This window comes from Haliaeetus albicilla, chromosome 6 (genome assembly GCF_947461875.1).
Source record: "Haliaeetus albicilla chromosome 6, bHalAlb1.1, whole genome shotgun sequence".
NCBI classification, from domain to species: domain Eukaryota; kingdom Metazoa; phylum Chordata; class Aves; order Accipitriformes; family Accipitridae; genus Haliaeetus; species Haliaeetus albicilla.
In genome coordinates, this window is record NC_091488.1 from 14,914,577 (window position 1) to 14,927,871 (window position 13,295).

The 13,295-nt window shown below is 37.2% G+C and overlaps 1 protein-coding gene across 1 annotated transcript; it reads right to left on the bottom strand.

Moving 5' to 3' along the window:
* Positions 1 to 4,387: 4,387 nt before the first annotated feature.
* On the bottom strand, positions 4,388 to 10,803 carry RIPPLY3 (ripply transcriptional repressor 3). Its single transcript, XM_009915235.2, has 3 exons — positions 10,139 to 10,803; positions 6,529 to 6,596; positions 4,388 to 5,302 (listed from the first exon to the last, which is right to left on the bottom strand). Exons 1-3 carry the CDS (start codon positions 10,181 to 10,183, stop codon positions 5,155 to 5,157), a joined length of 261 nt encoding a protein of 86 aa, XP_009913537.2. The 5' UTR covers positions 10,184 to 10,803; the 3' UTR covers positions 4,388 to 5,154.
* Between the last annotated feature and the right edge of the window lie 2,492 nt (positions 10,804 to 13,295).

Consider the following 13,295-nt stretch of genomic DNA (forward strand, 5'->3'; position numbering starts at 1 on the left):
ATTCCAAGGAGAAAGTTTTGGAAGCATTTAGTCTTGTTCTGCCAGTTTCCTTACAGAGAGATTGCCAAAGTAAATTTTGTTGGTATGCTGTGCAGTTTATGCATCAACTTAATTCTCAGCCTTTTGCTAAAAGTAGCTGATAGATAACCCAGTCTGGAAATCATGATTATATGGAGTGTAATTAAATGGTAGGTGTTTCAGTGAATCGTGTGGATTTTGTCTCTAGAGCTCATAAAACCACTATTGTGAAGATTGCCTTTTCTCAGTTGTAGCAATTTAGTCCTGCTAGTGTTGTCATTCTCTCAGTATAAATGTAGCTTGGAAAAAAAATTGTTCCTGTGATAGTTCTTTTTCTCTTAATCCAAATTATTACTGCATCATATTTAGAAAGAACACTCAACAAACTTCAATGTCATGTGAGGATATACTTCCCTTGGATATATGTATCCTTCAAGAGCTTGTCTTAAAAGAGCTTAGAAGTAGAATTCAAGACTGTTTTATGAACATACTTTAATTTTGATTTTTCACATGAATACATAAAATAGAAATATAAAATTGTAGATGTCTGGATACCTCTCCAGCATTCACGTACCAGTTCAACATTAACTTGTCTTTTACTACCATAATTTTAGATAATGGAAATCAAAAGGTAGTATTTGCTGGAAATTTTGCAGTTGTTGAACTACTAAGGGACATTCTGTGGAACAGAGATCCTGAGCCAACAATTTCATCTGTAAAAAGCTGTGTTTCCAGTCTTGTCTTTGAAGTAGTAAGCTCATGATAAACTCACTATTTGGGGATGCTTTGTTATCTTTTTCCTGTAAATGATGGATGATTCTAAGGTCACTGAAAACTTAGAAAGGTCAAATCGCAGATGAAGTAACAAACCAGAACCAAAACCTGAAAGTTAACTGCAGTTGAGTAAGAGATGCTGTATTAGTTCACTTTTAGTCTTCTCCTAATTATTAACTAACTGGTAAGGGATCACAATGTGTATTTTATTTAAATGTGCAAATAAGGGTATGTTGACATTGTAACATGAAAAGACAGTCAGTTATTCAACAAAAAAAAAATGCTGGCTTGATGGGGAAAGGATAATACAGTTTTTGCTTACTCCAATGACTGTAGATAAGTTTTGCCAATCAGGTAAATAGTACAGTAATATCACCTTAACTAGAAAATGGAATTTGACAAATGGAATTGACAAATGGAATGTGTAGCAGAGACTGAGAGATTTCATCAGTTTAGGCCAATACAATGTTGTCAAACTTCAACAGATGTGCAAGATGATTTGTTTTGGTATATCTAACAGCCTTTGGTAAGACTGACATCCATTATCCAATCGTATTTTTCTAATAACAGTGTCTGCTCTACTGTCCTAAAGAACACATTTCTCAAGTTATTTTTTTCTCTTTCAGAGGTGTGGATTTATAACAGCACTTGCTTATGTCATTAAATCTACATCTGATGCATCCTGGATGTAGCCCATTTATGATTGTTAAAATGGCTTTTTCATAGGAGACCAAAGATAAATATAGCTAAAATCCTGCCTCCAACACTGGCTAATAGTGCCTGCTATAATAGTAAGAGCAAAGATGAGGTCAAGAAGCTAGTAATGTTTCCCCAGCATGCTTCCCCAGCCTACAACAATGTGAAACTTCTGAGCCAGATGTTGTATCTTTGTATTTTTCTTATGAAAATCTTTCATTTACCTTTTGTAAGTAGGTAAAGTCTTAGTTTCAACACCATCACAGCATAATCACAAGTTAAGTGCTTCCTTTTGTTTTAACCTCGCTGCTCACTATTTTCATTTGATGTTCGATCATTCTCCACCATCTCCAAGCCACTCAAGATATTAAAGACTATGTTTATATACTCAGTCCTGTCTTCCAGGCTGAAAAGTTCTGATCTGTTTTGTTGTTTGTGTAATCTATAGACTTGATCATCCTTTCCCCCCTCTCTCTTTATTGCATTCATGTCCAGTATAAATATAATCTTCTAGGATACAGCAGACTTACGGCTTGCATTCTGGGTAATCGATCTCCATATATTCAGTGGCTACTTGTCTGGGATTTCCAAACCTCCAGCATTTGTCTAAAACTGCTCCTCTTTTCTGCCTGGGAATATTTTTAATGGAACTGCTGTCCCACTTGGTTTGCTGTAGGTCTGGAAATTCTGGACAAGTTCAAAACGTTCAGATTCTGCCTGGACATGTTACCAGGAATCTTGGAGTAAGATGCCCCATCCAATATTGATGTGGTAGTTCTGTTAGTATATATGGCCACTGTCTACACTGCATCTGTTCTCGTGTTGTTTGTTTTACTAGTTACCCCATCCGAGGCTTCTTCTACTTACACTCTTGAAAAATAGTTAGTACACTGAAACTCATGCTTTCGATTTCTCAAAATATTCAGTAGACTTCACCAACCAAAAGCCAAAAATCGACTTAGAACCTGGCAGCGGTCCAGCATGCTGCTGTGAGAAGGTCCAGGAGGCTTTTTCACAGACCTCAGTGAGCCACTTGCCACTCCAGACTGGTTGACCACCAGTTAGTGAGAGTACAGGGCAGGATAACAAAGCTCCACACAAGTGGAGTGGGTGCCTGGAAGATGATGTGTTGATGCTGAAGAATGGGTATTAACTCCAGACACAGATCTTCAAAAGCTCTGTCTTTCTGAAAACATCGTAACTCCTGCTGGTCATCCAAGCTGCCATTACTCTGTTTTCAGATAGAGCTTTTGAAGATTTCTGTCTGGAGTTAATGACCAGTGCTCAGTATCAATACATAGTCCCACCTGTTGATGCTAATCCCTCCAGCTCTTGCTGGACATCTGTGTCTGCAAGCATGCACTGGTCTCATGGGGTGCTTTTCTGAAGAGTAACCACAGCCCACTGGTGGGCATCTGCAGGGCAGGCAGAGACGCTGTAAGGGAGGAAGTAACTGGCAGCATGGTCTCAATTAAAAGGTAAGGATTAGCAAGAAAGAACCTACAGAGTGTTCTTTTTACATAATGGATCCTTAAATGGTGACAATATCTGTGTAAGGCAAATGGCTCTTCAGTGCAGTGTGTGTGCTGGGGAGCACTGTGCTGTGTGGGGATTGTGTGGTAACCACCATTTTCATAGGGGATGGAGATGGTTCCCTCAACACATCCCTCCGGATTCCAGTAATCCTCAGTGAAGGCCTGAGCAATTCAGCAGTAACCAGGTTGGTTTGTGTCATAGCACAGATTAACATGGCAGCACACAGAGGTGCCTTAAAAGGTGAGAAAAAGCCCTGTTCAGGACTTGAAGGTGAGGGCAGAACTCCAAATGTTGGGAGTGAACTCAGCTGAGCATTGATGGAGACTAGAGCTTCTTGCAAGGAAGAAGTTGAGGCTTAATGTACAATAATTTGACCACTGTAGGGAATATGTCATTGCTGACCCGCTAAGTGATCTTGGATGCTTTTCTGTTTGTTTGTGCTACAGACTGAATAATGATGAAGCTGGAGCATAAATAACTTTAGGATATCTTGTGAGAGAAGTGAAAGACCTTTAAAATGACCGTATTTTAGTTCCATATGTTGGGAAGTGAAGGTGTGGAGATGATGACTGAATGAAATGTAAAAGCTGAATTTTCATGTGTCACGCCAGGGTTTACAATTTCAACTAGTTCTTGTAATTCCATATATTGTAGGATACTGTCTCCTTGTGTAAATTTAATTAATAGATCCACTTTTTAGTTTGTAAATGGAAATTTAAAAAAAATCCTCCATTCTAGTATGTTCATTCATTTGGTATCTTAATTTGCTAGACTCACAATTTATAACACTATCACTTTGTTTGACAGTACATGGTATTAAGAGGAAGATCTGACACACCCTTTAAGTGGCACTTACAACTGTCTGACCTTATCTACACCAGCAACAGTAGTGTAGAAAAGGTCAGGAATCTTGGATTCTGCCTTTGCCTTGCCTCTGAGAAAACCATAGCGGTTTTGGTTAGAGGTAAGATACCTGAAACATAACAATTATGAAACATAGTGGGGCCAAATAGCTAATCCTTGAGTTAATTAGAAAATACTGGCATAGCAAGACAAGTACTGGCAAACTCTCTGAGCATACACAATTTATGCAAACAAAAGGTTAACCAGAACAGATTATACCAATTTTCTGAATAAAATAAATTGTACTTGAAAAAGCAGTTTTTGCTAGTGGAATACCAGTGTCGGAATAAATGTGTGTACATTGTACATAACATAAAGATGGTCATGAAAATCAGTAACTTAAGTCTTCCTGAACATCAATTTAAAACAAATATCAAGGTAGTAAGATACACATCCAAACCCCATGAGATGGGACTCAACAGCAGGTCAGTTATATTAAAATCATAGATTCAAGCGCACTAAGCTATTGAAGTAAGACTTGAATATTGTGGTGAAGACAAAATGGAAGCACATAATGCGTGTTTTAATGTATCCTTAAATCATAGTTTTTGATCAAGGCTGACTTTTTTTCTGACTGACAAAAAGGCACTTTTCTGATAACGGGGGGGGGGGGGGAATCTGATAATAACAGAATGACAGGACCCCAGAAAATACCATGACTGTCATTTAGAACTTGTCTTGACACAGGGTTATACTGGAAATGGATTAGGTGAATTTGGCATACAGCATTTATATCAGAATAAACATGCCCCATGGAGCTAATAAGCAATAGTCTTTGCATTTTAAATAATTTCTTGCTTAAATTCAAACATTGTGTTTCAAAGCCTTTGGGTTGTTTTGGGGCTGTACATTATATTATTTTGCCTCATAATCAATTGTATTTTCATTTTATCAGGACTGCAATGTAAAAAATAGTGAGTTACTAAGTACAGTGCTCTTAATGTTCTTAATCCGTGTTACTTAAACCTTAAACCCTATAATCTTTTGTTCAGCTTCAGGGTTTTATTTAAAAGTCTCTCAAAACACAAAAGGATTTCCTCTTAGTTTCCAGTTGCATTGACTCATTCTTCTTGGTCAGATAGTTAGTTATAAATAGTTTTCTTTTGAGCTTTGATGTATTTCTTTGTTCAGTCAGATGTTTGTCCATACATTTATGACAGTTCTTTTTTTATCTCTTGATTTTTTAATTTTTAATTTGTGTTTGTCAAGGCTGACCATTGTTCATTATTAGGCTGAACTGATTTCTTCTTCATCTTCCTCAGAGTCAGCGTCATCATTGTAGAAATGAATTGTAGCTTGTACTGGAAAGCTTGCCAGAACCTTCTCTCCGATGTTATTAAGAAACTTTTGGGATTTGGACTTGGGCAAATAAAGTCTAACAAGAAAACATATTAAGAGAAAAAGTAAAACTATGCAACGCTTTCCCAGCAAAGCTAGCTTAAAACCTATTTTTATCTTTCTTTGGAGAAAGAAAGATCCTAGGGTTCCTTGTCTTTTAAAATAGAAGTTGCTAACTAAAAGGTACTGTTGATTTTGTTACCTTTGGGCATTTTGTGTATTGGATTTATCTAAGGTCCCACCCTGATAAAGCGTTGCCAGGGCAATGATGCATGCTTGCAAAGGTTTGGGTTGGTTTGGGTTTTAGCACAGTTCAGAATGGAAGTGTCCCACGTGACTGGGGGAAGTTTGAGGAATGTTCTGGGATTCTGGAATTAAGATTAAGACACAAGGTTGACTGGGGTGGGTTGCCTGTTGCACAGAGGTTGATCTTAGCGGATTTTGTATCTCCAGGTGGAGGAAGAGGTGTACACTGAGATTTATTTCAAAATTCATACTGTTTTGTATTGAAATCATAAATGTCATAATTTAAGCATCAGGTTTTCACCAGCTTTCCCACTAAAGCAAAACTTATGTGGCCTGTATGCATATGTGGTTTTGTGTGCATATGTATGTACATCTCTTCCTCTTGGTTCCACTTTGGCCAGTTTTCAATCAAATTTGCCAGTGATAAAGGTCACACAGAATTTAAGCTTTTACAACTTTTATAAAAACAAGTGCTTGTAAAGAAGAGGGATATTCCATTAATTTTCCTCCTCTAAACAGAAGTCTAAATCAGGAGTTTCTACATCATTAAGCCTTAAAGAATCCAAATGTTGGTGAAAACCCTTGTAAATCCCCCAAGCATAGGAAAAGCTTTACCTGGAGTTCAACTTTTATTCAAGAGCAAATTTAAGCAACATCAAGACACAGATCTGTAACAAGTCACATTCCATTAGCAGCTGTTCATGTTAATTATTTGGGCTTTGTGGGCTTGTTATCATATTAATAAATGTAAATATAAATTAGACGAGGCAGAAGAACATCGTGTCTTTTAAGATTACTTTTTTCTTATTTTCGTTATTAGCATATTGTTTCAGGTTCTGTTCAGCCTGGGCATCTGTCCTTGTGGAGGGATAAAAATCTACAGGTCTGGTGAGTAGTTAAACTGCATTACTAAAAAAAGATACTCCAGAGACAAACTGATAACTTCTCTGGAGAAGTAATATGTCTTGTCTTGGCAGGTGTCACTTTTCCTGTATCAGGTGATAGGATTTAACTCACCTCACTGGATGTTGAAACCCCAGGGCTCCTTTTGATCTAAAATTCATTAGTTGACCATCCAGTTCTGACTGTAAAGAGACATATTTATTATTTAGAATAGGCTAAAAATGAAGATTTCACTTTTTTCTTCTACAGGTAACTTAAAATTCTACAGTAATGTTGCTTTTGTTTGCTGTGCTGCATGTTGTTTTACTCTGACTAAGTGTACTTCGGAGAATATATGTGCCCACAGTCTGCCAATAGTTGCACATTTAACAGAGCATTTGAGGTTATACATTTTGTGAGCCATGAAGCCATGAAGTTGTACATTTTGCTTAAGTTCTTATGGAATATCTATAGTGACTGGTGAGCTAATAACACTACCAAATGGAAGTTCGGTGATTGGAAGAAAAAAGGATTTTCAATCAGTTTAAAGGATTGGGAGGTTAGGGTTTTATAAAATACCTCTTTAACTACACTAACCAGTAGTTTGGAGTTGGAATGTTCAAGTCAGCAAGCTTAATTATAATCAAAGATCACACAAGCATGTTAAGAGTCCAAACAGTAAAATCAAAAGACAACTGGCATCTCATATTTCTATGCAAACAGTGATAAAAAAGCAAGGATTTTTGATACAACAGAGTAGGTAGCAAAAATATATTTTAAATATCAAAATTAAATTTGGCATAGAATAAATTCCTTCAAATTAAGGTCACAATAAAAAACAATAATTTGCAAATGTTAATGTTACTAAATCCTATTAGGATTATAAACCTGGAATGTAAACCTGAAAGCATCTCCCAAAATCACTGAGCCCTATCACTTCCTCTTGTACGCGTGTATTCTCTTCCATATCTTAAAACAAGAAGACCTCTTTTTTCCTGCTATTGCTATAAACTTGATATTGCATAAAATAGGAAGATTTAGCTTTGCTGTACTAGAACTTTTAGTGAACAGAATCTAGAAACTGTCCACTCTGCTACAAACAGACAAAGATGACTTTTGCCACTGTCAGAGCAATTCATCTATCTTTCTGAGGAAGTAGGCTTTAGCATGGATATTTTGGTGGGCCCCAAAAAGCCCTTGGGCTACTGACTGAGCAAGGGGTCCTATAGAATTCTCTCTGTACCTTTTATGTTGGTCTGTTTCTCTCATACCCACCTGTTTGTCTTGTAGCCAAAATGATTTGTGTTCAGGCTGTTAGGGTTTTGTTGAGGGGGTTTTTGTGTTCAGTCAGGAGACTCATTTACTTTGTTTCTACAGTACTTAGTAAAATGGACTCCTGAGCTGGCTGAACATTGTAGATGTGATCATAATATCTGTGTTAAATACCATATGTTATTTTTCTCTTTTCATATTTACATTAGATTTAAAATAGTCTTTTTTATCTTTATTGACCTGTATTTTCTCCTGTCTTCTCTTTGGAGTACATATTATTTTTAATAATTATATATGTAATAATATGTATTGATTAAACACACATTATATGCTTTTTATTTTCAGACTATAATACAGCATTTCTGAAAAGCAATTCTGATAAAAACCAAATAATTGCAAAATCTAACTCAGTTTGTATACAGCAGAAAATGTTCAGTGTTCATTTGTATTATGTTGTAAATATGGCAATAGTAACTTTAAATTACTTTTCATGGCTTTTCTTCAGGCATAAGTAACAACATATTTGAATTTAGGTAACAGGAAAAGTGTTACTTTTTATATAAGGAAAAGTATATTATGTGTAGGTAACTACAGGGTATATTGTAACACATGACCTTGGCAATAGAGGTAAAATTATGAGTTTAATTTTTTTACCAGTACTTTTATTTTTTAGTGCTTTCCTCTGCATCTTTCAGCTACTTGGGTTAGATTCTTATATGTATATTCCTAAACTTTTTTTTTTTTTTTTTTACTTACACAGAGGATATTGAAACTTTTATTTGCTTCACGCTCCAGTGTTTGATCTACTGATCTGTAAAACACTGACATTTGTATGTATACATTGCAGAAAATAAAAGTAGCCAGCATGCAGCTAACTAGCAAAAACATTGTGCTCAATCTATCTTTGAAGGCCTTCTGCTAGAAACCTCAGTAACTTTGCTGGAGAAGATACCTCCTGCGTTCCACAGCTGTAGGATGTAGGTATGCATTAGGGAGCACATCTTCCCACCTATGCACCACACAAAGTATCCAAGCATCTTTCCTCAGTTGTTGTGACCCTATTAAAAAGCATATGAAAGGGCTCCTAAAGCCCTCCTTCAGCCCTCATTAGGTCCCAAGCTACAGAGGCATCAAGGATGCTGAAGCAGTGTGGCTGGGCCATAAGGTGTGGATGAGAAGGATCTGAGAAGCTTTTGGCAGGAAGGAGAAATATTACAAAATTGAAACCAACTGTTTCAGCTATACTTGGCTTGAAACAATGCCAGGCTGTTAGCGTGAATGTGGAAAATGTCACATATGGTTTGTTTTTCTCACACAAGTGGGCAGAAGCCCAGGTGTGAATTAAAACTTTTGAGCTGGTTGAATAAAATTTTCTACAAAAACATGACCTCAGTAATAAATCACAACTTCCTGATGTCAGAAACCTGAGTTTCTTGAAATCATCACTAGAAGCTTATACTCTCCTGAAAGTAAGACTCCTCTCATCATTAGCAAATTTACAGGTGCCTCTGGCAAAGCCTGGAACACTGCTGAAAAGGACATTCTTCCACAGTCGTTCCCAAGGCACCCGCCGGGAGGAGTGTGGCACTCCCTCCGATCTGTACAGTTACAACCTTCATCAGCAGCAGACAAGAAGTGCAAGGTAAAAAGGTGTTGCACCTGTTAGAATATAGTAGAAATTGTGAGTCTTTAAAGACTTGCACTAAGGAGAGTTGTTGTCTTAAACTGCTGAGCCTTTGGTAAAAAGTTGAAGATGTAACTCTGGATCAGATGCTACAAAAACTTATGCAGGTGCTTAAAACTAAGCATCGGAGTAGCACCACTTCGATACATTTTTTAAAGTTTGCAGTTCGGGACCTATGTTGAATGTGCTTCAATCTCTCTCTATTTTTGTTCTTTGAGCCTAACAAATCTTCCTGCATGAGTAAGTAAAACTAATAATAATGGTGCCTTTCGAAGGCACTTGGCAGTAAAAGCTACTTCAAAATCCAATTTTCTGTTGATTACCTAGCTGATTTAGCTATAGCGACATCCCTCCCAAAAAACAATCAATAAAACAGTGCACCTGAAAGTATGGTTTTTAAATTTCATCTTAAAGTCATTTTCACTCAAACTCCCCCTATATACAAAATATCACATACAGACTAGGCCTGGAAATTTCAAACTGAGGGTATTGTTATTTTTATAATTAAGCAAATAAAAACTGCTGTTAAAATAAGGGTTGTTTTGAGTAAGCAGTGCTTTCTGCAGCTCTTTAAGATCTGATAATGATTCTATATCTGATACAAATTAGAGATGCTCTTAACCATTATCATGTACAGAACACTGTAATTTGAACCATATTTTCTAACACTGAAGAAATGCTTGAAAGAACAAATGAATAGATGACCAAGCCTCACTTCCCGTGTTCAAATAGTTTCAATTTCTGCACCTGTTTTCTATAAGGATTATTTTCTCCAGAATTTAGTCTCACCATTTGTCGATTCTCTGTCATCTCACTGTCTCTTGCTGTGAGCATCCAGGGCCTCCATAAAGCAGGGCTGCTGAAAGATTAAGATAGAACAGTGCCCCCACAGTTAATTCTTTGTGGTAATATCCATACAGGACAGCTCCTTTTGTTAGATTCTGCTGGCATCTTTTGAAATAACAAGATCTTTTTCTTTTCAACACATTTGGATTTGTTAAATCTGATTTCCATGGCAATATTACTCTGTCTTCTGTCTAGGATCTGATTAAACAAACTAGACAATAGCACATTTTTAACTGAGGTGTCATTTCCCTTTAAGATTTCACAACTGAAAGTGACTGCACTGAACTCCAAATGATGATGTAATAAATACTGAAATCTCTTTATTTATGCTGCGCTGCTACAAAATAAAAAGTAACCCTCCCTCTCTGACAGTATGTCTAAATACAGATTCCATGTCATCATCGAGTGGCTGCTTATTTATTGAGTAAGCAACTCCAGCATTAAACTGACATGGGCAATCTGATCTAATTAGCTTAAGAGAACCTATGCAGCGGTGGGTGCTACATCTGCCTTTTATTTGGTGGGGGGGACTACAGTTATGGATGCTCTTTTTAACAGTACTTTCCATCTCTGCTGCCGTGTAACAGATCCTTACAGTTGGGGAAATGGAAAAGTGCTTTCACATATGAAATGTAGATAAACTTAATAATAAATCAGTTATGGCAACCTTATTTTCATTTACTTCCATTTATAAGTAAGTTCTGAAATATTTGACAGAGAAGGGTAAAATATCAGCAAAACAAATAAAATACCTGTTCCAAGTGAAACGTTTTGAGAAACGTAATTTGCCCTTTACTTCTGAAGTTGGAAATTGTTTTCTGTTGTTTATTCAATGCCAAAATCATTACATTCAGGTGATACAGTCGGAGTTTTGAAAGGAAGGCTGCTGAAAAAAGTCTCCCTGCGCCTGCCTTACCTCTCTGGGCGCTCCGTTGGCCGGGGCGGGTGCTGGTGCTGGTGGTGCTGGCGCGGGTGCTGGTGCTGGTGGTGCTGGTGGTGCTGGTGCTGCCACCGGGTGTCCTGGGAGCGATGACAGATGTGACCCACTGCAGCCCGGAGCGGGAGGCCAGCAGCTGCACCCTCCATGGCAATTGATGGTCTAAAGCCTGTGGCGGGCTGGGCGCTTGCCTGGGCCTTTCAGCCCCTCCTTTATCTTAACTCCCAAAGAATACTTACCTAAAACAAACACGGCGTCGGGTAAAAGGAGAGAAACCTCCTTAATGAGATTTCTTCTGACTCCCCCCAGACGGTTCAAAGATAGGGCTCTCACGTTGGCAGGCTGTCCTGGGAGAGCGCTGCTAGGGAAACAGAGGCTTTTTGTTAAGTTTGGTTAGCAAATCACATGGAAAATATTCCACGCCCTTTATCTTTCTGTTGCTGTTTTACAAAATCCATATTTGCTCTGTATGAAATAATATGGTGTAAATACTCCTTTTGCATGTCTTGGGAAAACTCATCAACATCCTGTCCTAAAAAAGTGCAACAAAGAGTCAAAGACAATTTTAAATGTAAAATTATTTTTTAGATGACTGAAGTCTTTTCCATGTCCTAACTTTAAAAAAGATACTAAAAATTAGTGAAGGTGAGAGGATTTAAAGAGAGGCTTAGTGACTTCCTCAAGACTACAGGGATGTTCCTTTAATTTGATTGCTATTTGATGGATGGAGAAGAAAGCTTATGCCAAGAAAGGTGACCTTGTCTATTAAAGATAAGGAATCTTTTATTTCAAGTATGCCATACATGCTTTAAGCCTACAAAGACTGAATAGAAACAGACTTCTTCCAAGCTTTCTTCCCACTGTTTTCATTCGTAACATGCATTAATCATAGTCTGTTACATTGTACGAGAACAATTTATTACCTGCTGGATGACATTATCTGATTTTCATTGTTGTGGTTCATTGCTACAGTTCACTTTGTTTCCTTTATTTCCCAACTACTGCAGAGATGTAAGAGGATTATAAGAACCTAAAGCTGAATTCTCTTTCCACTGGTGCTGTTTACACATTGACATCAAAGGGAACAGATTCAGCTCCCAAATATAATTGGTTTCTACTGTGAACTTTCTTGCCAGAGAGAGAAAAATAATGTCGTTTACTGAACATGGAATGTCCATTGATTACTTAGTATGAACTAGGTCCCTTCTAGCTGACTTAGCTGAAGAAACCATCAAAACAGTCAGTTTGAGAGGACACTGAAAATTCTCAGTGGGAGTCAGATCCCTCCAAGGTAAGCCTTGTGGCTCTTTTCCACGTTATGATCCAGTGGGAGGTAGCACGTGTCTGGTCAGCAAGAAGGGGCTGGACTCACAGATAAAGACCACTGGATATATTCCTTTGGAGACAAAATTTTCCCCTGAAATTATTCTGTATTAGAAAACATTGTATATATACCTTTGCACATGCGGGGTTTTGTGCATTCTACTGATTTTGCTTAAATTTAAATGTCTTCCTTCCAACAGGGAGGAGCTTAGATCAGATTTGAAAGTCAGACTGATTTTCCTACATTAATGCAAGTTGTATGGTTGTGTTAGTTACCGGGCACTCCTAAGACTGCTAAAAGTAAAGCGTAACACAGGTTCTGATGTTTTTGAAGTAGTCTTCAGTAACAGAATCTGGGATTAGATTTGTTGAGGTTCAATTCTTACATAAATTTTTCCTGTTATTTAAAACATCCCTTCTTGCTGTGACAAATAGACACATTTTAAACTCAAAGGCCAAAGCCATTAAAGGTTGTTCTGGGAAGCACTGACAATATGTAATGGAGGACTTACAGTCTAAGTCTACTCCCTCCCATGTTTAAATACTGTGTGATATTTGTGAAGTTGTAACTAAGTAAATAATACCGTATCTCAAAGAAGAAAATACATGCACAGCCTCAATTACTTTAAACATTTATGTATCAAAATCAGTACAATTATTAGAATGAACAATATGGTGAATAATATTCAAATAACAAAATATATATTAAAATAGCAGCATGGGTCCTGAGAAAAAATGGCAAAATTCTTAAGTAACCTAAATTGTAATTAAATATCTTACTGAATTACAGTCTTAAATACAAATATATAATTTCATCAGCTTAGTTTTATTTAGACCTAA

Coding starts and splice junctions, on each gene's coding strand:
- RIPPLY3 (XM_009915235.2), bottom strand. CDS start 10,183: ATGCTCACAGCAAGAGACAGTGAGATGACAGAGAATCGACAAATG. Junction 6,597..10,138: donor TGACAGAGAATCGACAAATG/GTGAGACTAAAT, acceptor GTCTCTTTACAG/TCAGAACTGGATGGTCAACT. Junction 5,303..6,528: donor GGGTTTCAACATCCAGTGAG/GTGAGTTAAATC, acceptor TTTTCTTGTTAG/ACTTTATTTGCCCAAGTCCA.